The sequence below is a fragment of the Ahaetulla prasina genome, chromosome 2, assembly GCF_028640845.1.
Source record: "Ahaetulla prasina isolate Xishuangbanna chromosome 2, ASM2864084v1, whole genome shotgun sequence".
NCBI classification, from domain to species: Eukaryota; Metazoa; Chordata; class Lepidosauria; order Squamata; family Colubridae; genus Ahaetulla; species Ahaetulla prasina.
Genome location: NC_080540.1, coordinates 88,976,099 through 88,998,500, shown reverse-complemented (window position 1 = coordinate 88,998,500; position 22,402 = coordinate 88,976,099). Strand labels below are relative to the sequence as shown.

At 38.5% G+C, this 22,402-nt stretch overlaps 1 protein-coding gene across 5 annotated transcripts in view; it reads right to left on the bottom strand.

Annotated features, from left to right (window-relative positions):
• Positions 1-75: 75 nt before the first annotated feature.
• TNIP1 (TNFAIP3 interacting protein 1) overlaps positions 76-22,402 on the bottom strand; it is an 86,877-nt gene continuing 64,550 nt past the window's right edge. For all 5 annotated transcript variants that reach the window (XM_058169702.1, XM_058169701.1, XM_058169703.1 and 2 more), the window contains exons 8-18: positions 18,657-18,747; positions 17,782-17,871; positions 16,351-16,416; positions 14,170-14,301; positions 12,151-12,279; positions 11,823-11,945; positions 11,064-11,189; positions 7,208-7,288; positions 6,353-6,544; positions 5,242-5,332; positions 76-2,100 (exon numbers count right to left, since the gene is read on the bottom strand). In XM_058169702.1, coding sequence (XP_058025685.1) covers positions 2,057-2,100; positions 5,242-5,332; positions 6,353-6,544; positions 7,208-7,288; positions 11,064-11,189; positions 11,823-11,945; positions 12,151-12,279; positions 14,170-14,301; positions 16,351-16,416; positions 17,782-17,871; positions 18,657-18,747 — 1,165 coding nt within the window. In that variant the 3' untranslated portion in view covers positions 76-2,056. The remainder of the gene's footprint in view (positions 2,101-5,241; positions 5,333-6,352; positions 6,545-7,207; positions 7,289-11,063; positions 11,190-11,822; positions 11,946-12,150; positions 12,280-14,169; positions 14,302-16,350; positions 16,417-17,781; positions 17,872-18,656; positions 18,748-22,402) is intronic.

The following is a 22,402-nucleotide window of genomic DNA, read 5'->3' as shown; positions in this document are numbered from 1 at the left end:
CATAGCAATCTGAAAGGCATTCAATAAAAACAAACACGCTACAAAAGAAAATATTTCACAAGAGCAAAACTCAGATACAGAACTCCAGGCACTGCCCAGGAAAACTTGTATTTTATTAAACTGAATATAGTTAAGATAATTTTACACAATTTTTCAAAAGCTTTTTTGAAACCAGAATATAGTTGCTAAAATATTGGCCTGCATAAATACGGTGACAGCTTATACTTAGAATTTCTCAAAATGTTTTATAAAGACGTCTCTATTTAGAGACTGTAGTGTCAAATTCAAGGCCTGTGGACCAAATCTGTACCATGGGGACAGCTTAGATCTGGCCTGCAAGGCCGGCCTGGAAATAGCAAAGGACTGTCCTGCGGTGCCTCCTCTAGCAAAAATGGGGCAGGGAGGGGCTGCACATGGCTCCCCTGCAACCAGTTTTGGCCACCAGAGTGCTGCAGGAGACCTTCCAGGCCCAAAACGGGGTCTCCGGAGTACTCCGGAAGGCCTCCAGGCCCAAGTGTATAAAACCATGTGTGCGGAGGTGTGGTCACGTGTCACACCTATCATGGCCACCCCCAGCCCCCACCCCCACCCTGGCCCTCTGAGGTTAAACACAATCTTGATGCAGCCCTCAATGAAATTGAATTTGATACACCTGCTGTAGACGGACCGAACTTCCTATTGTATCTCTTCTTTCACATCTTCCTACAATTTATTGTATAATAATTGAAAGACCTGGGACAAAAATTAAACTCAGTGAAAATGTTTTTATTTAAAGAGGTTTTTACAGATTCTTCAAACACTGCATTTTTCTCTGCACTGTGAACATTCTGAAATTATTTTTTCTTTCCTTTATTTCATAAAGAAAAAGAAAACTCTCAATTATTTCTCAATTATGTGCTTACTGGTGAACATGAATTCTATTTTCGAATGAGCCTATATATTCCATGTTTTAGAGGAGCATGTAATTGTAACAAGCAATTTATGTCACTTCTAGTGTTATACACTTTGAAAAATGCTTGGTTGGTTCAGCATTTCATAAGATTGCTCCAAGGGATCAGTAATCTGAAAAAAAAAAGACCATTCTTCATACCTGTCTCCCACTTAAATCACAGGAGGGCCAAAGATAACCTTTCACTAACAAAAGGAAATTAGAACTGAATTGTTAGATCAGGGAACAAATCTATCTAGTCCACCAGTTAGGTTCAATAGTAACTAGGAACGGGACAAAACAGAACCGGGGAAGTGAAATCTGAAGCCATTTTCCACTGAGCAGTTTAAATAAACAGATATAATTCTATTAAGCAACATGCACGCAATGATGAATGATATATTTATTATTCCAATTAAGAGGGAGCAAAAAAAGGCTGCCATACTTTAGGGGTAGCTGGAGGGGTAATTAAAGCAGTATTAAACAGTTTTCAACTCAAATTAACATTCACTGGGGTTAAAATATTTATTGACAACTACAAGTTTTAATGTGTGTGTGAAATATATATATTTCATTCAGTGTAGGAAAAATATCTTTCATTTTTATTCCTATACATTATTTAGACAAACACAGGAAGATTTTTTTTTCTCTGTCCTTGGGCGAACACTGAATCCTAAACTTGTACAGGCCCAAAGCATGCTTCCACAGCCAACAAATGCAAAATTGCCACATCTTGCCAGATATACAGCTTCCTGACTGTAAGAGAATCAGCTCAACCTAGGTCCTGTTAATCCAGAATTCCTAGTCTTCACTGCTGGGGCTCAACAGTTGTTCTCTTACAGCTGAATCCTTGAATGTAGGAGAAAAAAAGTTGTGGATCAAATGCCGAGAGTAAACAAGACCTGGATATTTCAAAAAGAGAGATTTCCCAAAACCTCTAGGTCACGGTGGCTTCTTGGTAGCCGTTCAATTTCAGAAAATCCTGCTTATTATTCTCAAGCATCCAAGTGGCGTGGATCTTTTTTTTTTATACAAATAAATGCGGCCAATGTCCAGAAGTAAAGGCGTTGAGATGGATTCACACATGATGCTGTTTTGCTTCTGCAGCTTACACGTATCACCACAAAGTTAAACGGGTCTTTGAGCTTTAGATAACCCAAGACCTGTAGGGTCTGAAAAGCAAACGTATGTATTAAAATAGTTTTCAGATCTTGTATAGGCAGTCCTTGACTTACAACAGTTACATTTAGTAATCGTTTAAAGTTACAACAGTACCGAAAAAAGTGACTTACGACCAGTTTTCAAAGTTACGACCTTTGCAGCCTTCCCCCATGGTCACGTGATCAAAAATTCAGTTGCTTGTCAACTGGTTCATTATTTACGATGATTGCTGTGTCCTGGGGTCATGTGATCCCCTTTTGTGACCTTTTGACAAGCGAAGTCAATGGGGAAGCCAGGTTCACTTAACAACCGGGTTACTAACTTAACAACTTTGGTGATTCACTTAACAAGTGTGGCAAGAAAGGTCATAAAATGAGGCAAAACTCATTTAACAAATGTCTCACTTAAAAACAGAAATTTGGGCCTCTGGTGAGCCACGCAAAATCCCGGGCTGACAAACCACTGTCGAGGGGTCTTCGGACCGGATCTGTCCTGTAGGGACGAAGAAGAAGGAGGGACACCTCGGACGACCAAGAGGAACCGGCAAGTTCCTCGGAGGTTGGAGGAAACTCTCTGACTTGGCGGTGGGGACAGCGGTCATTGCGGCGGCCATTAAGCTGGGGCAACCAGACCAAGTTTTTGAGCAGGAGCAGTGATTTGGAGGGAGTACTGATGCCAGGTGAGTAATTGCCAGTTCACAGGTTAAAAAAAAATGTTTCTAAATTGTTAAAAGGTGTCCTGGCAAGGAAACAGCAGCTAATGGGCATGGGGGAATGTGAATTAAGAAAGAAGAACAAAATGGAAGTCTAAAGATTCAAAGCCCGAAACGGAACTTTACCCTTGAATTATAAATAAATTATAATTAAATATAATATAATATTATATATAATATAATAATATATAATTGGATTATAATAGTATAATATAATTATAATAATAATTATAATATAATTATTATAATTATAATTATTATAAAAATAATTATAATTATTATAATAATTACCGTATATACTCGAGTATAAGCCGAGTTTTTCAGCACGTTTTTTGTGCTGAAAAACGTCCCCTCGGCTTATACTCGGGTCTCTGACTTATACTCAGTTTTTTTTTTAAGCCCTCGGCTTATACTCGAGTATATACGGCTTATACTCGAGTTTTGTTTTTTCTTTTTCACATTTTACCGGACGGTGGAAGCCCTGCGGTGCAGTGAGAGGCGGGCGGGGAGCCGCCAGCCTTCTCAGCTGAGGAGGAGGGTTTCAACCGTAGGTGCCTCATTTCCCACCCTCAGCTTATACTCGAGTCCCCAGTTTACCCCAGTTTTTGGGGTAAAATTGGGGACCTCGGCTTATACTCGGATCGGCTTATATTCGAGTATATACGGTATATAATTATAATATAATATAATATATTATAATATTATAATATAATATATAATATTATAATATTATAATAATTATAATTATAATATTCTAACAATTAAAATACTAGAAGAAAAAACCCATAATAGATGTGGAGAGGATTGGAAAAAACTTTAAAATTCTTTTTGGACCATTGAAGGAAGGAATTATAAAATTAAAGCCCTGTAACAGAAGCTTTTTTTTTCCTTTTTAAATTGGACTTGGAACCGGATTTTAAATTGAACTTTGGAGAACAAAAAATTAAGAGTAAAAAGATAAATTGGCAAATACTGGTAACATGGATTTAATAAATAAAATGGATATTTTCTTAATTTGTTGATTGAAATTGTGGATTGGAGAGAGACACCTTCAGGTGGAAAAAAAATTACATTTAACCTGTATTTTGGAAAAAACATTTTTCAAAGTGATAAGAGCAGTGGGAACTTTTGAGGAGGATTTATGTGCTTGCAAGCTGTTTGATTTCAACAACCAAAGCAGATGGAGTATAATAAAACTTAAAATTGGAATGACAACCCAGAAAATACAAAATGGCACAGGAATTAATTGAAATGATTAAAAGGATGCATATATCATTAAAAATGGAAACAAATGAAATGATTACAATGCTGCATGGAAAATCTAAACCTGATGAACAAGAAAACTGTGTTGGAAAACACCCAAGAGGATACAGAAACTATGAATGAGAAGCAAGAGAGTGATATTGAAGATAAAGATATTGACTATGAAAAACCAAATGATTATGTGGGGAGTAATAATGAAAAAAAAGGAGATCTGGGAAAAAAGGGATAAGATTAGGAACAAAGGTGAATTTAAAAGATCACATTGGGATTAGCAATGATAAAAATAGAGAAGGTGGAAACAGACAAGGAGAGAAGGAAGGAGGGAAGAGAAAAAATATAAAAAACTCAAATGATTAACAGTGGGGAAATAAGAAAGATGGAAAGGGGAAGGAGATAGAAAAAAGAAGAAAATGGGATAAAAGAAGATAGGAATAGTTGATGAAAAGGAAAACATGTTCTATAGATTTAGAATTATAATTGAATTGAAGTAAGATTTATAAGTATAGATGAATTTTAGCAAGTTCAATATATGAGATTGTAATACTTTAAATGTTTTTAATTGTAATAATGGAATTTAGCTAAAGCGTCTAAAATTATAGAATGTTTTTAATGGTAATTACTCAGCTAAAACATTTCAAATTATATTATATTATGAAAATTGGGTTTATTTAAAAAAAATGGAAAATGAGCAATAGAAATGAATGACTTTAATATATGTGTAAAATTGTATGAATATTAATATTGGTGATTGGAACGATTCACAAATCACGGTCATGCCAAAATTTCCCACGTGAATCCATTAACGATCCATTAAGAAGTGAATGGATCAGGGGTGAAAGCTACTTATCTTCCCTAATGGTTTGGAAGTGCATGCGCTGTACGTGTGCTCCACTCACACGCACATGTGCATCATGTGCAATTTTGGACCCTCTGTGCATGTGCAAAGCCTTCTGCACATGCACAAAGGATAAAAAACAGGTTACTTTCCTGGTTAAAACCAGGAAGTAATGACATCTGGCTGTGGGCGGAGCCTCACGCTGTCGCCACTATTATTTTGCCCAAACTGGTGCGAACTGGTAGCATTTCACCCTGGAATGGATCCTAAAAATGAGAGCTAGGTACAGCAGCACTGAAAAAGATATTCTAGTATGCCATGAAAGAAATAGAAAGCTCTTACCAGATTCCTTGGTAAACTGTTTCACACCATCCCCCCCTTGTGTGTTCTGATTATGTGCTATAACACATGCCGGAAACCAGGTATAATCTGGCTATAAGAAGCAGAGAAAAATAAAAATAAAAATACTATACTACATTATATAGTAGGAATGTGCACAGGTAATCCTCACTTAATGACTGGTCACCTAGCAGTCCTTCAAAGTTACAACAGACCTTCACAGAGCTACTTATGATTTTGAAGTTCTGATAGTCCCAACCCCCTTCCCCTTCCTAATGATTATATCATCACATTTTTGGCACTTAGCAAGTGGCTCATGTTTACAGCTGTTTGCTGTATCCCATAGTCATGTGACCCCAATTTTCAAGGGTTTTTGCTGGGTTCTGGTGTTTACTTTCTGCTGCTTCCAGCAAAAAGCACCCATTGTTTAAAATGGGTTCACTTTATAATCGCAACATTTTCTCAACAACCGCTGCAAAAAAATTAGCAGTCATAAAGTCGTATCATCAGGTGAGGGTCATCTGGTGACTCCTTAATGACAGTCATGACTTACAACTGTACTTCCAGGCTCATTTATGTTCATAAGTTGAGGACTAGCTGCAATTCATTTCAATTGGAATTTTTTTTCAAGTTCAATCCTCCACCGCTCTTTTGAGCATGAAATGCCTTATTTCAAGCATGAAAAATATTCTTTTTACTGTTTTATGCATCCTGAAACTCCTGAGAAGGACTGAATATCACTCAGCCAAAACGGACAAATACGTACGTCAGACAACTGCTTTATGCTTAAAGATGGGAGGTTTTAAATCTGAAAAGGGGTGTTTCAATCTCATAACAGAATTGAATTGGAACATCTCTGCTGTATATTTTCTACTAGAAACTTCCCAGCTCTTCATAATGAATGGCAGCAAATAGAAGAAAGCATCAATTGCTGAATAAGAAAGTTTACATTCTTGTGTTTCCTTTTATACAACTTTTTGGCAGAGAACCTGAGAATTCCAATTCTATCCATTTCTTTATTTTTTTGGGGGGACAGAAGAAATGCCTGGCAATTGCATGCTGTTCTTATTGCTTCTGGTTCCTTACTCTGATTCTTCACATTTTATTAACTCACAGGTGGGACACGATGATAATTCTGAACTGGAGGATGCTCATTTGCCGCTGGTGGTGGGTACCGGATCTGCCACTCCTCAAAACCATGGTAAGCATGGGGTTGGACAGGAGGAGAGTACTGAAACTGGTACATGGGGCAGACTGGGGTGATTTGTCCTGGCTGTGGCTCGGGATGCAATCTGTCACCTGAATGCTGCAAGAGAGAAAGCAGAAAGTTGAAAATGAAGGACCTTTTTCGGAGTCCTAGTTTATAAAGGTTAATGATTTATCAACCTAATCGAAGCAGGTTGTCTTGGATTGGCCGGTTCCTTTTTTATCCCCTTTTAAAACCAACTAAAGAAACATTATGTCCCCTGTGCAAAATAGTCGCTAGAATAGGCAGCATATAAATGTGCACACCCTTCTATTCACAGATGATAGACCGACAGACACAGAGATATTGAGAGGTGCGGGGAAGAGTACTCTCTCAGTGCCATAGGACCAAGAGAAGGGGGAAAAAAGTTAGTCCTGATTTTGGCTGTAATTTAAATTGCACCATCTTACTATATAACACAAACTTCAATAAATTCTTAAAACAGGACACTCTCCAAATGTGTTGGACTTCAATTCCTAGAATTTTAGCAATGACCAGAGAAACTGGACAATTCTGAAAACTGAGGTCCACATTTCTGGGCAGTGCACAAGTTAGGGAAGGTGTCTTTAGATCAGCCCAGCCTGACTTCAGATATGATTTTACTACCATGCAGTATGCAGAACTGATAGACCATATCAAGTGACTACAACATATATTCAGTATTGGGAAGCCATAATATTAAGCCAGCTGGCATTTGCATTTCCATAGTACAGTATCCCATACCTGTTTGTGCTGTTTAAGCAGTTTCTTAAACTTATCCTTTTCTTCCTTCTCTTTATGGTAGTCCTCTTTAACGATTCGCAGCTGTTGTGAGAAAGAGGAGAGGGGAGGAAAGGAAAAAAAGAATATAGACTTCCATGAGCATTGCATTCTAGCACTGAGAACAAGCAGACCAATAGAAATATTCTGCTCAAATCTGCAGTTTAGCCAAACTAGATTCTGGATGCCCATTGTGGATCATTAACTCAGTGACAGAGTTACCGTATATACTCGAGTATAAGCCGAGTTTTTCAGCACGTTTTTTGTGCTGAAAAACGTCCCCTCGGCTTATACTCGAGTATATACGGCTTATACTCGAGTTTTTTTTCTTCTTCTTTTTTTCACATTATACCGGATGGTGCAAACTTGGCGGGCTTTTGCATTAGCGCGGGGAAGCCCTGCCGGTGCAGTGAGAGGGCGGGGCGGGGGAGCCGCCAGCCTTCTCGGCTGAGGGAGGGAGGGTTTCCCCGACCGGTAGCTGCCTCATTTCCCACCCTCGGCTTATACTCGAGTCCCCAGTTTACCCCAGTTTTTTGGGGTAAAATTGGGGACCTCGGCTTATACTCGGATCGGCTTATATTCGAGTATATACGGTATTTTTATTCTTGGAAGATAGAGAGAATATTTTCATAGGGAGCAAGTGAAATTGGATGGTAACCCAAGAGACAAGACTAGTACAAGAACACATGAAAGTGTCCTGGGCACTGACAAAAAGGATCATTTTCTCTAATCAGCAACTACGAAGTCTTACGGGTTCAAGTGCTTTACAAAGCAAGTATTTAAACATAACATAACATAACATAACATAACATAACATAACATAACATAACATAACATCATAACATAACATAACATAACATAACATAACATAACATAACATAACATAACATAACATAACATAACATAACATAACATAACATAACATAACATAACATAACAACAGAGTTGGAAGGGACCTTGGAGGCCTTCTAGTCCAACCCCCTGCCCAGGCAGGAAACCCTACACCATCTCAGTCAGATGGTTATCCAACATTTTCTTAAAAATTTCCAGTGTTGGAGCATTCACAACTTCTGCAGGCAAGTCGTTCCACTTATTAATTGTTCTAACTGTCAGGAAATTTCTCCTTAGTTCTAAGTTGCTTCTTTCTTTGATCAGTTTCCATCCACTGCTTCTTGTTCTACCCTCAGGTGCTTTGGAGAACAGCCCGACTCCCTCTTCTTTGTGGCAACCCCTGAGATATTGGAACACTGCTATCATGTCTCCCCTAGTCCTTCTTTTTATTAAACTAGACATACCCAGTTCCTGCAACCTTTCTACACATGTTTTAGCCTCCAGTCCCCTAATCATCTTTGTTGATCTTCTCTGCACTCTTTCTAGAGTCTCAACATCTTTTTCACATCGTGGCGACCAAAACTGGATGCAATATTCCAAGTTTGGCCTTACCAAGGCATTATAAAGTGGCACAAACACTTCACGTGATCTTGATTCTATCCCTCTGTTTATGCAGCCCAGAACTGTGTTGGCTTTTTTAGCAGCTGCTGCACACTGCTGGCTCATATCTAAATGGTTATCCACTAGGACTCCAAGATCCCTCTCACAGGTACTACTATTGAGCAAGGTACTACATATACGGTACCGGTGCATTTTGGTTTTTTTGCCTAAATGTAGAACCTTACTTTTTTCACTGTTGAATTTCATTTTGTTAGATAGCGCCCAATGTTCAAGTCTGTCAAGATCTTTCTGTAACTTGAGCCTATCTTCTGGAGTGTTGGCTATTCCTGCCAGCTTGGTGTCATCTGCAAATTTGATGAGTTCCCCATCTATCCCCTCGTCCAAGTCATTGATGAAGATGTTGAAGAGTACTGGGCCTAAAACAGAGCCTTGGGGTACTCCACTGCATACTTCCCTCCATGTGGATGTAGTTCCGTTGAGGACTACACGTTGAGTGCGGTTGGTCAGCCAGTTACGAATCCATCTGGTGGTGGTGCTGTCTAACCCACATTTTTCTACTTTATCTAGTAGTAGGTTATGGTCTACTTTATCAAATGCTTTACTGAAGTCCAAGTAAATTATATCGACAGCATTCCTCTGGCCTACTAATTTTGTCACTTTGTCAGAAAATGCGATAAGATTAGTCTGGCATGATCTGTTTTTGACAAACCCATGTTGGCTTTTGGTTATTACTTTGTTTGCTTCTAAGTGTTCAGTGATTCGTTGCTTGATTATCTTTTCCAGAATCTTCCGCGGTATTAAGGTCAGGCTGATAGGTCTGTAGTTTCCTGGATCTGTTTTTTTTCCTTTTTTGAAGATGGGAACTACATCAGTTCTTTTCCAGTCCTCTGGCAGCTCCCCTGTGCTCCAGGATCTTTGAAAGATATAGTTCAGTGGTTCTGAGATCACGTCTGCCAGTTCCTTCAGAACCTTGGGGTGTAATCCATCCGGTCCTGGTGATTTGAACTCGTCTAGGGTAGACAGGTGTTCACTTACCATTTTCTTCCCTATTTTAACTTGTGTTTCTAATCTGTTTTTTGTAGTGCTGTTTTTGATAGGTTGGATTGCTTTTTCCTTTTGTGTAAAGACAGATGCAAAATATGAGTTAAGTAGATCTGCTTTCTCCCTGTTGCTTGTCATCTTCTTGCCACTATCTCCCAGAAATGGGCCAATTGTTTCCTTGACTTTTTTCTTGTTTTTAACATGTTGGAAGAAGCTTTTTTTGCTATTTTTTACTTTTGTCGCTAGCCTTTGTTCATTGTGAGCCTTAGCTTTCCTCACTTCATCTTTACAGGCTCGGGCTATTTGCTGAAATTCTGCCTTAGTTATTTGCCCCTCTTTCCACTTTTTATATTTGTCCTTTTTGTCTTTCAGTTTGTCAGATAGTTCTTTATGCATCCATGCTGGTTTCTTTTGAGATCTATTATTTTTCTTCTTCATTGGTATTGTGTTAGACTGCGATTTTATAATCTCACTTTTCAAAATTTCCCAAGCTTCTTGAGTTGTTTTCCCTCTGAGGATTCTCATCCATCTTTTAACTCTACTTACTGACCTGCCTTTTTTAGTTCCATTTAAAAACTCTTTTTACAAAGCTGCCCAAGCATGCCCTTAAGTGCATTTTTTTCAGTTTCTTTAAGAATAAAACAAGTGGCACAGGAGAACTACATAATCAAATAATAACTTGTGAGATGCATTTATTTAAGAGAGCAGCTATTAAATAGATTAAATTGGATTAAACAAAACAGAATAGCATAGCATAGCATAGCATAGCATAGCATAGCATAGCATAGAATAGAATAGAATAGAAAAAAACAGAATTTTTTATTGGCCAAGTGTGATTGGACACACAAGGAATTTGTCTTGGTGCATATGCTCTCAGTACACATAAAAGAAAAGATACCTTCATCAAGAGTTCTAAGGTACAACACTTAATGATAGTCATAGGATACAAATAAGCAATCAGGAAACAAATTACATAGAAGAAGGATATTGGAAGAGGATTTGGGTAGACAAGCCTATCCATAAACCTCCAAAGATTGTGGCTAGGATTAGGAGGGGAATGGGTAGCAAGAGAAGATATAAAGAGGGAAGGGGGGAATGCTTGAAGGGACCAAGAAATAGGGGAAGACACCAGAAGCAACTGGTAATTACTCAGAAGGCTATGTCTTGGTTATCTGGAGATTCTTAGATTACCCAACAGAGTGGAGTTGGGGCCAACGATCTAGATTTCATCTCTCCCATAGAAGCCATCTTCAAGGGATTCCATGGAAGGGATTAAATTTAGATCACTAGAGCTTCCAAACTTAGAATGATTGTTTTGGTTTCCTACCTGATTATTAGTCATGGTCAGCTGCTTCTGAAGTTTTTCTAGCTGCTTCTTCAGCTCCTCTTTTTCTTCATTCATCCTTTCCCTGTCACTCCGCTCCCGCTGGAAATCCTCCTCAAAAATCTTCACCTGGCAGAAAAAGAGGGACTTAAATCCTAGGATCAGACACTTACAGCCCCAAATTTACATGTTCTACATATTCCAGGAAAACACAAAATGCCTAAATTCAAAACATGTGCCTTAAGTTTTGTAAAGCATGTGGTCATCTGACAAAAGAAATTTCCTCCTAAATTCCGTTTAGGAATTTCCGTTCTGGTTTAATCCATTTTTAGCCTATTTTCCCAAGATTCTTTTTTGGAGAGGAGAGGAGAGGAGAAGGGAGGGGGAAGGGGAGGGGGAAGAGAAAAACCAATGTTGTGAATACAATAATAACTGCCTGTCATTAATTTTAAAAAATATATTTTTAAAGATAAAATGTTTTCAACTTTCCAACTGATACAACACACACAACTTTTCAAAATGGCACTTAAAGCAATTAAAAATATTATTTGATACTAATTGTCAATTAATGACATCCACCAGTGAAACTAGTACAGTATTAATACAGATAGTCCTTGACTTATAACCACAATTGGAACCAGAATTTCCATTGCTAAGCAGGGCAGTTGTTAAATGAGTTGCATCCAATTTTATGACCTTTTTTTGCCACTGTTGTTAAGGGAATCACTACACTTGAGTGAATCACAAACTTTGGATGCTCACTTGCTGTTTCAGAAGCTCGTTCTGGGTCATCACTTCCTGGTGCCGGAGACTTGGGCTGGTAGGGTTTTTCAAGGCTGAAGGAGAATGAGGAGGTGCTTGTAAGTTCAGAACCTCTTCTAGGGCCTGAGGGAAGACAAAGGGACTGTAAGAAAACTTTCCTGGCATAACATTTATTCTTTGTAGCAATGGCAAGAGATATAGAATCATTCTACTGCCTTGGAAAGACCTTCATCTGGGGGATGGGAAAGATTCACACAGCTTTAAAAAACAACCACCAGAAAGGGAACTAGGTAAAAATCCTCTAAATTCTTTAATAAGGTATACCCACCTCATTTAGTCGGAGAATTTCCTTCTCCTGGTACTCTCTTTGCCTTGTGACTGGCACCAATTGATCCTGAAGAAACTTCACCTTGTGCTTGAGGTCCTTCACCTCCCCACTGAGTCTCTCTTTTTCTGCCTTAAATAGAGTGGAAGGGAAGGAGGGAGAAGAAGATGTATAAAAGGAGAAACAGCTTTCCATTCCCATCAGGTGTGGAACAATGAATCTCCTCTCCTGCCTCTGAAGCCACCTCAGAAGAAACGAGAGGGGATTAAGGACAGGGCCTACCTTCAAGAGCATGTTAGTTTATACCAAGAAGCCCTTGAAGTTTCAATACCTGTCAAATGCAACTGGCTGTCATAACCGTCATTCTCAAATATCTCCCTCCCATAGAAAAACTCCTATCTGCTAAAAAAAAAAAAAAGCTACTGGGTGTCTCATTTGTGTCCTGAACCACATGTAGTAATATGAACACTGATGGAAAGGAAGAGAGCAGGCCCCAATAGAGTAAAGCACCTTCTAGAAAATACAAAGAGGAGAACGTTCAGAAATCAAATCCAAAAGTAAAACAGCTTATGGTGTTGTTGTTTGTTTTTTGGGTTTTTTTGTAGTTACGGCATTGTAGAATTTGAACTGCAAAAGCATCTTTTGTCCACCAGAGGGCGGGCCTTTCCAGTTCTTTATGTGTTGCTCCTCCCTACAAGACCTAGTACAAGTCCCTTGGACTACGAGTCCCTTGGACTGCAAGGTGAACAAACAAGTCAGTTCTAGAGGAGATCAACCCTGACTGCTCTTTAGAAGGCCAGATCCTGAAGATGAAACTGAAATACTTTGGCCACCTAATGAGAAAGAAGGACTCACTGGAGAAGAGCCTAATGCTGGGAAAGATTGAGGGCAAAAGAAGAACGGGATGGACAGAAAATGAGGTGGCTGGATGGAGTCACCAAAGCAATAGGTGTGAGCTTAAATGGACTCCAGAGGATGGTAGAGGACAGGAAGGCCTGGAGGAATGTTGTCCATGGGGTCACGATGGGTCGGACACGACTTCGCAACTAACAACAACACAAGACCTAATGAACTAAGGCCTATACAGGTAGTCCTCGATTTACGACCAAAACAGAGCCCAACATTTTGGCTGCTGAGTGAGACATTTGATAAGTGAGCTTTGCTCTATTTTACAACCTTTCTTGCTACTTGAGGTTCAGGACACAAGTGAATTGCCATGGTTGTTAAGTTAGTAACACAGCTGTTAAGTGACTCTGGCTTCTCCATTGACTTTGCTTGTCAGAAGGTTGCAAAAGGGGATCACTTGACCCCAGGGCACCGCAACCCATCATAAATAAAAGCCAGTTGTCAAGTGTCCGAATTTTGTGCCCAATGGTCATAAGTGTGAAAAAGAATCATAAGCCACGGTTTTCAGTGCTGTTGTAACTTTAGTCACTAAGAACAGCTTTTATCCGTGGGCTGTCAAGACTCCTTAATGCCATATAACATCATAAGTATGTAGTATGATAGATTTGCAGGGCCGGCGCAACGTGCAACATGCTCTTATGTAATGTTATGCACATATATGTATAAAGGATTGTGTGTTTTTTAGTATGATTTACTGGATTAGGGATTTTTTTTCCCTTTCACTATGAGTTATTGAGATGTATTGTGTTGTGGGGGTCCACTAAGGGAGCCTCAGCCAATCTCATTGTACACATGTTGAATAAAGGTTTGAAATTTAACAGTCACTAACCAAATGGCTGTAAGTTGAAGACTACCTGTAGAAGATATAGAAATGACTGATTCTGTCACTACTTTCTACCAATGATCTTTTCTTAATGACAGCTTTTGTTAGTTGCATCTTGGTATTTATAAGCATTTAAGACACATTCTCACAGTGAGTTACTACTGAGGAACTGAAAACAGGAATAAAAGAAAAATGCTTTTAATGCTACCTGTCTGTCAACCCATTTAGATTTAAATCCGATGTAAAGACTGCTGTTTTAGGCAGAAATGTAAATGTGGGATTTTGGACAATACCTCTTCTTCTTCAATTTTGGATTTTGCCAAGAGAAGCTTGCGGTCAAAATCCCTCTGCTTCTGCTCCCGCTCTGTCTCCAAATCCGCGAGGGCCTTTTGGGAGTCAGCAAATTTCTGTCGTAGATCCGTTATCTGTCGGGATGGAAATTTTTAAAAATGCAAACCACCATCATGCATTTTAAAGCCAATTTAAAGGCTACATTACTCAAAGGAACAAAACCAGGATATGGAGGTACAGTATATACTGTAGGTATATATGCTGTTACCACATGCCTCCCACCGACCCGTACGCTCCCATAGAGAGGGACTTCTCAGGGTGCCGTCCGCCAAACAATGTCGGCTGGCGGCCCCCAGGGGAAGGTCCTTCTCTGTGGGGGCTCCCACACTCTGGAACGAGCTTCCCCCGGGTTTACGCCAAATACCCGACCTTCGGACATTTCGTCGCGAACTCAAGACTCATCTTTTTATCCGCGCGGGGCTGGCTTAAAATGGGATTTTATTGTTTAAATTTATTAATTTTAAACGGGGTTTTTTAGTATGGTAAATTTTAATCATTGGGCTAATTTAAAATAAGTTTTTTAAATCGTATTTTAAATTTGTATATTGTATTGTTGGTTTTATTATGCCTGTGCACCGCCCTGAGTCCTTCGGGAGAAGGGCGGTATAAAAATCAAATAAAATAAATAAAATAAATAAATAAATAAATATATTACAATATATAATTTTAAATCAGTCTCTTACTATATGACATTCCCCTGCATTAAATAGGCAATTTGTGGAATAAATGAATAAAATTGCTTCTGACAATTTTGGCAGAGATCCTATGCTATATTACAATACGGGTAGTCCTCGACTTAAGGCCACAATTGAGCCCCAAATTTCTGTTGTTAAGTGAGACATTTGTTAAATAAGTTTTGCCTCATTTGATGACCTTTCTTGCCACAGTTGTTAAGTGAATCACTGCAGTTGTTAAGTTAATAAAATGTTAAGTGACTTTACTTGTCAAAAGATTGCAAAAGGTGTGTCCATATGACCTTGGGACACAGCAATGGTCGTAAGTAAGAACCAGTTGCCAAGCATCTGAATTTTGATCACATATCATGGGGATGCTAAAAAGGTCGCAACTGTGAAAAATGGTCATAAGTCACTATTTTCAGCACTATTGTAACTTGGAACTGAACCTAAATGAACTGTTGTTAGTTGAGGACTATCTGCAATACCTTTTTCTGTCTATATTATTGGTTTTTTTTTATAAAAATAAAGATACCCTGTTTCCCCCAAAATAAGAAATTCCCTGATAATAAGCTCAATCAGGCTTTTGAGCATATTTATTTTTATTTATTTATTTATTTATTTGATTTCTATACCGCCCTTCTCCCGAAGGACTCAGGGCGGTGTACAGGCAAAAATAAAACAAACGGTGCAATATATAATTTAAAATGCAATTAAAAAACTTATTTTAAAATTGGCCTGAAAATTAAAATATACAGTGAGCTAAAAAACCCATTTAAAATTAGTTAATAAGAATTTTAAAAATTGGATAAAATTCAATTTAAGACAGCCCCGCGCGAATGAAAAGGTGTGTCTTCAGTTCGCGGCGGAAGGTCCGAAGGTCAGGTATTTGGCGTAAACCCGGGGGAAGCTCGTTCCAGAGTGTGGGAGCCCCCACAGAGAAGGACCTTCCCCTGGGGGCCGCCAGCCGACATTGCTTGGCGGACGGCACCCTGAGAAGTCCCTCTCTGTGAGAGCGTACGGGTCGGTGGGAGGCATGCGGTAACAGCAGGCGGTCCCGTAAGTACCCAGGCCAAGCACTTATGTCAGGTTCAAAAAAATATAAGACGGGGTCTTATTTTCAGGGAAAACGGTACTAAATTTTTAAAAGGCACAAAACTGCATACTGATATTATTGGACTGATATTTTCTAAGTCTATAGTTAGCAGCTGTGATAAGTGTAATTTTCTTTTTTTTTTCTTTAAATCCCCAGAAGTGTTTATATCTTCCCAGGCCAATAAAAGAGAATTATCTTAAAGCAGATTTTGAACAGATAGCGCAATGGACTCAATTTATGACTCAACTAGAATTCCTGTATTCCTTCATTGGGATAAGAACAAGGCCACACGCATCTTGTGTTGTGCTATCAAAAACATCTCAGATAGAGCGGTCCTGGAGCTTTGTTATTACCTTCTGCTCATACTGGTGCTTCATGGACCGGAAATGATGGTCCCATTGTTTATTCACCTCCAATAGCTAGAGAGAGAGAAAAATGCATCAAGTTATTTTGGACACACCCCCTTACAGCCCTCCTCCTCTGACGCAAGCAGTCACAAGGCTGAAATGTAACTTTCTCTTGTTTTCTAAATCAATAGCCCTATATTCTGCATGGGGTCATTCAGGTATCACCCCTATTGCTAAACCTGCTAGTTATCACACTTAAGTCTATTCCAAGGCTTTCCTGGACAGGAAGAGGGATTGCACACAAGCAGAGGGCATACTTTATAGAAGACACATTTAGGAAGAGCTCTGGTGATGGTTAGATTAGGAATATAACAGTGGTGAAATGTAAAATTTGTTACTACCGGTTCTAATAATAATAATAATAATAATAATAATAATAATAATAATAATAATAATAATAATAATAATAATAATAATAATAATAATAATTTAATTTGTATACCGTCCTTCGCCCTTCTCAGGGCGGTTTACAGCCAAAATAAAATACAGCAACAACGCATACAATACTAAAAACAAACATTAAAAAACTTATTCAATTTGGCCCCATTTTAAAATACAATCAACCCTGTAAAATTAATAAAAATTTAAACCCATAAAATCAGCTAAAAATTTAAAAATTCAAGCCAGTCCATTCTGTGGGCATGACTTGGTGTGGGAGTAATGTGACTGGGTGGGCGTGGCCAACTTTTTTTTTTTTACTTTTAAAAACATTTTTTCTACAACTTCAGCTGAAGAGGTTGTAAAAAGTGCTTTTAAAAACACTCCTCTGACGATCCCAGCTGAGTTGCCTGTTCATCAGAGGCTTTTCTTTTCTTTTAAAAGCAATGCCTTTAAAAGAAAAAAAGGGCCTCTGACGATGAGGCAACTCAGCTGGGATCGTCAGAGGAGCCTTTTAAAAGCATTTTTTCCTACAACCACTTTGGCCGAAGAGGTTGTAGAAAAAATGCTTTTAAAAGGCTCTGACGATCCCAGCTGATTTGTGCGATCATCAGAGCCTTTTTTTTTTTTTTTTACTTTTAAAAGCATTTTTGGCTGAAGAAAAAATGCTTTAAAAAGTAAAAAAAAACAACCTCTGATGATCACATGGCTCAGCTGGGCATTGGGAGGGGGCAGGGATTTTGTTCACCGAACACCCACCGCTATCACTACCGGATCAAGCGATCCGGTCCGAACCAGGAGCATTTCACCCCTGGAATATAATAAATAAACAAGCAAGAACAGCAGATAACATGACAGGTTGGGAATCTGGAGAATCATTCAGAATAGTTCTGGAATAGAAGGTAAATAACCTCTATTGTTTATCTAGTAGCAGCCATCACCTGATACAAACTCTTTATAACTCTAAGGGGAAAAAAACGCCCCTTGTATTTGGCTTACTTCATTGCGCTGATGTTCGAGTATCTTCACTTTCTTCTCACTTGCCCCCAACATGCTCTTCCCTGCTGCTTGCTCTTCTGTGGCTCCCTTCTAAAAGGCAGATACATATCAGACCTTGAGAAATCATTCAAAGCAGCCACCTCAATATTCAGAAGTTGTATCCATGACTCTTTTTTTCAAAATCTACAAAGCTACTGTTCAACTAAGTTCCACCTTTCCCCCAACATTCTGCATATGACAGAACTGAGGTGATTAAAAATACCAGTGACCTCTTAAGAGAAGTTGCCATTTGACTGCTTCTCTCATAAATACCCTTAAATCTTCTGTTTCTGAAAGCAAGAATTACTGAGCGTAAAAGATTCCTCTCTATTGGAGATTCGTTCCACGGAATGATGGGACGAGACTGGTAGCATGGTCTTAGCCTTTTTAGAATTTAAATTATTAAATTTAGAATTATTCTTTTACTTTGATTTTGTTATCTATTATTTATTGTAAACCACTGGGAGTTGATCCTGATTCTGTCTGCATCTACATTTAGTAAATTTAGTAAATATACGTTATACATTTTTTTCTTAAAATTAAAGATGCTACATTCCAAATAAATTCTATATTTGAATCACATACCCTTGCACCATTGTGTCAAAAGATGAAAAAATATGATTATTTGATGTTTAAGCTTAGATTATGTTCATCCTTCAGTTTTAAAAACACATTAGTTTTGATTTTTTTAAAAAATCCATCCCTTATACTGTAAAGCTGACTTTCAGATATAGATAAGCTCATATTATTGAGAGATAACTTCAAGCAATTTGAGGCTAAATGTTATCAGCATATGGCATGGCATAGTGGTTCGATCTAGGCCAAAATCTTCTTACCTGTTGCTGACCAGCACATTCTATATTTTCTGCTTTCACACTTTCCTTACTTCCCGTCATCACCATCTTTCTGAGTTCCAGATTCTCACACCTACATTAGAAAGACATCATCACCACCATCATCATACACAGTATTACATTTTAAGGAAAGCATTTTAAGCATGTAAAGGCAGCTGTCACAGTAGCCGTCATTTAGAATAAGATTTACTTTAAAATATATACCGTTAACTGAATTAGATCATTTCACCGAGGATAATGAGAACTATACTGAATGCCTGCTAATATTTACAGACAACCTGCTTCCAATGTTTACATTTGATATCATGAGTTGCGCTTTAGCAGAGCTCAGCGGGCAATGTTAAAAGTGACAAATTTTTACTTTTAAAAAATTTCTTTCTGATCTTTGCTTGCTTTTATTTTTGAGACACTACCTAATTCTTCTCTCTCTCTGTATACAAACCTTCAGGTAGGCTAATTAGGGAGCTGCCCTTGCATCATTTTTTTCAAGTTAGCTAAACAACCAAATAGATTGCTTTTCAACTCTAGGGAAATTACTAGTCTAAATTAGTACAGAATTAATAGGCTTGATTTTTCTTTCTTTTTAAAAAAAATATTTTTATTAAACATTTTTTTAAAACAAAAATAAATTTTAACACTTCTTTCTTTTCAACAGTTTTGAGTCGGTAACCAATACTTATACATTTTTTCTCCCTAATCCTAATGTATCTTTTAAACATATATTTCTAATATTAATTATTTCATTTCATATATACATAGACATAAACGTGTACACAATTTCCTTTAAACAAATTTTGTTTCCTCCTATTTGTTCTTATATTTCTACTCCTATTTCAACCATTATTTAATCTTTCCTTGTCTTTTTTCTTTTTCCTCCAACCATTTATACCATTTCTCCCATACTAGGTAATATTCTGTTTCCTCTTTTTCTTGTATCTCCTTTGTAAGCTTAGCCATTAGGCTTGATTTTTCAATATGAAATCTCCACTTGGTTTGGTCTTTGCTTGTCTCAGTGTAACTTAAAGCCCAATTCTTATTGCATTAGTCTATAACAGCTCTTGTCAAGCTTCAAATAATGCATCCATCACATTTATTTAGATGCAATCCCACACCCCATTCAAATTCAGGCTTGACAGCTCTGTTACTGCCTAAAGAATAAAAAAAGTCTCTTTCCATTTTTATTAGAATAGAATAGAATAGAATTTTTATTGGCCAAGTGTGATTGGACACATAGGAATTTGTCTTGGTGCATATGCTCTCAGTGTACATAAAAGAAAAGATATGTTCACCAAGGTACAACATTTACAACACAATTGATGGTCAGTATATCAATATAAATCATAAGGATTGCCAGCAACAAGTTACAGTCATACAGTCATAAGTGGAAAGAGATTGGTGATGGGAATTATGAGAAATTTAATAGTAGTGCAGATTCAGTAAATAGTCTGACAGTGTTGATGGAATTATTTGTTTAGCAGAGTGATGGCCTTCGGGAAAAAACTGTTCTTGTGTCTAGTTGTTCTGGTGTGCAGTGCTCTATAGCGTCGTTTTGAGGGTAGTAGTTGAAACAATTTATGTCCAGGATGCGAGGGATCTGCAAATATTTTCACGGCCCTCTTCTTGATTCGTGCAGTATACAGGTCCTCAATGGAAGGCAGGTTGGTAACAATTATTTTTTTTTGCAGTTCTAATTATCCTCTGAAGTCTGTGTTTTTCTTGTTGGGTTGCAGAACCGAACCAGACAGTTATAGAGGTGCAAATGACAGACTCAATAATTCCTCTGTAGAACTGAATCAGCAGCTCCTTGGGCAGTTTGAGCTTACTGAGTTGGCGCAGAAAGAACATTCTTTGTTGTCCTTTTTAATGATGTTTTGATGTTAGCTGTCCACTTTAGATCTTGCGATATGATAGAACCTAGAAATTTGAAGGTTTCTACTGTTGATACTGTGTTGTCAAGTATTGTGAGAGGTGGAAGTATGGAAGGGTTTCTCCTAAAGTCTACCACCATTTCTACGGTTTTGAGTGTGTTCAGTTCCAGATTGTTTTGGTTGCACCACAAGGCTAGTCGTTCGACCTCTCGTCTATATGCGGATTCGTCATTGTCTCGAATGAGACCAATCACTGTTGTGTCATCTGCGAACTTCAGTAGCTTAACAGATGGATCATTGGAGATGCAGTCATTGGTATACAGAGAGAAGTGGGGAGAGCACACAGCCTTGGGGGGCCCCTGTGCTAATTGTACAGGTATTTGATGTGATCTTGCTTAGCTTCACCTGCTGCTTCCTGTTTGTTAGGAAGCTTGTGATCCACTTACAAGTCTGTTCCGGTACCTGTAGCTGGTTTAGCTTAGTTAGAAGAATGTCTGGAATGATGGTATTGAATGCTGAACTAAAGTCTACAAAAAGGACCCTTGCATAGGTCTTTGGAGACTCAAGATGTTGTAGGATGTAGTGTAGAGCCATATTAACAGCATCATCTGTTGATCTATTTGCTCGGTATGCAAATTGCAAGGGGTCTAACAATGGATCCGTGATGGTTTTCAGGTAGGAAAGCACTATCCTTAAAGCAACTGGTCTGTAGTCATTCAGTTCTTTGATGGTGGGTTTCTTCGGCACTGGGATGATGGTAGAGCATTTGAAGCAAGAAGGAACATAACACATTTCTAGTGATTTATTGAAAATACGGGTGAAGATGGGGGCCAACTGGTCAGCACAGACTTTTAAGCAAGAAGGAGTTATCTTGTCTGGGCCTGGAGCTTTTCCTGGCTTTTGTCTGTGAAATAGGTCCTGCACTTCCTTTTCTGTGATCACTAGGGGTTGTGAACCCAATGAAATGGGGTCAGTTGTAGGAGGCTTGGCTGTTGTTGGTATGTCTGAGATGGGGGTTGTGGAGATAGGTGGCTGTAGTTTCCTTTCAAACCTGCAGTAAAACTCATTCAGGTCATCTGCCAGTTGTTGATTATCTTCAGCCTGGGAAGAGGTTTGCCATAGCCGGTGATATTTTTAAGAGTTTTCCACATGTTTGCTGGTTCATTTGCTGAAAACTGATTCTTTAGCTTTTCAAAGTAGCTTCTTTTTGCTGCTCTGATCTCCCTTGTTAGTGCATTTCTGGCCTGATTGTACAGCATTTTATCACCTTTTCTGTAGGCTTCCTCTTTGGAATGTCGTAGCTGCTTAAGTTTAGGTGTAAATCAAGGTTTGTTATTACTGTATATTCGCAAGTTCCTTGTAGGTACACATAGGTCTTCACAGAAGCTGACATATGATGTTACAGTATCTGTGAGTTCATCCAGGTCTGCAGAGGTATCTTTAAAAATATTCCAATCAGTGCAGTCAAAACATGCCTGTAGCTTTAATTTTGATTCCTCCGTCCAGGTCTTTACTGATTTAATTATTAGTTTTGTGGCTTTAAGTCTTTGCCTGTAAGCAGGTACAAGGTGAATCATGCAATGATCAGAGTGTCCTACAGCTGCACGTGGTAAAGACCGATAAGCATCCTTTAGTGTTGTGTAGCAATGGTCTAGAGTATTCTTGCCTCTGGTGGGACAATTGACATGCTGAAAGTATTTTGGTAGCTCTTTCCTTAAGTTTGCCTTGTTTAGATCTCCCAAAACAATGGTCAGTGAATCAGGGTGTTTGGCTTCGGCCTCCATGATTTGGTCAGCTAGAATTCGTAATGCCTTGTTTACACAGGCTTGTGGTGGGACATAAACAGCAATTAGAAGAAAT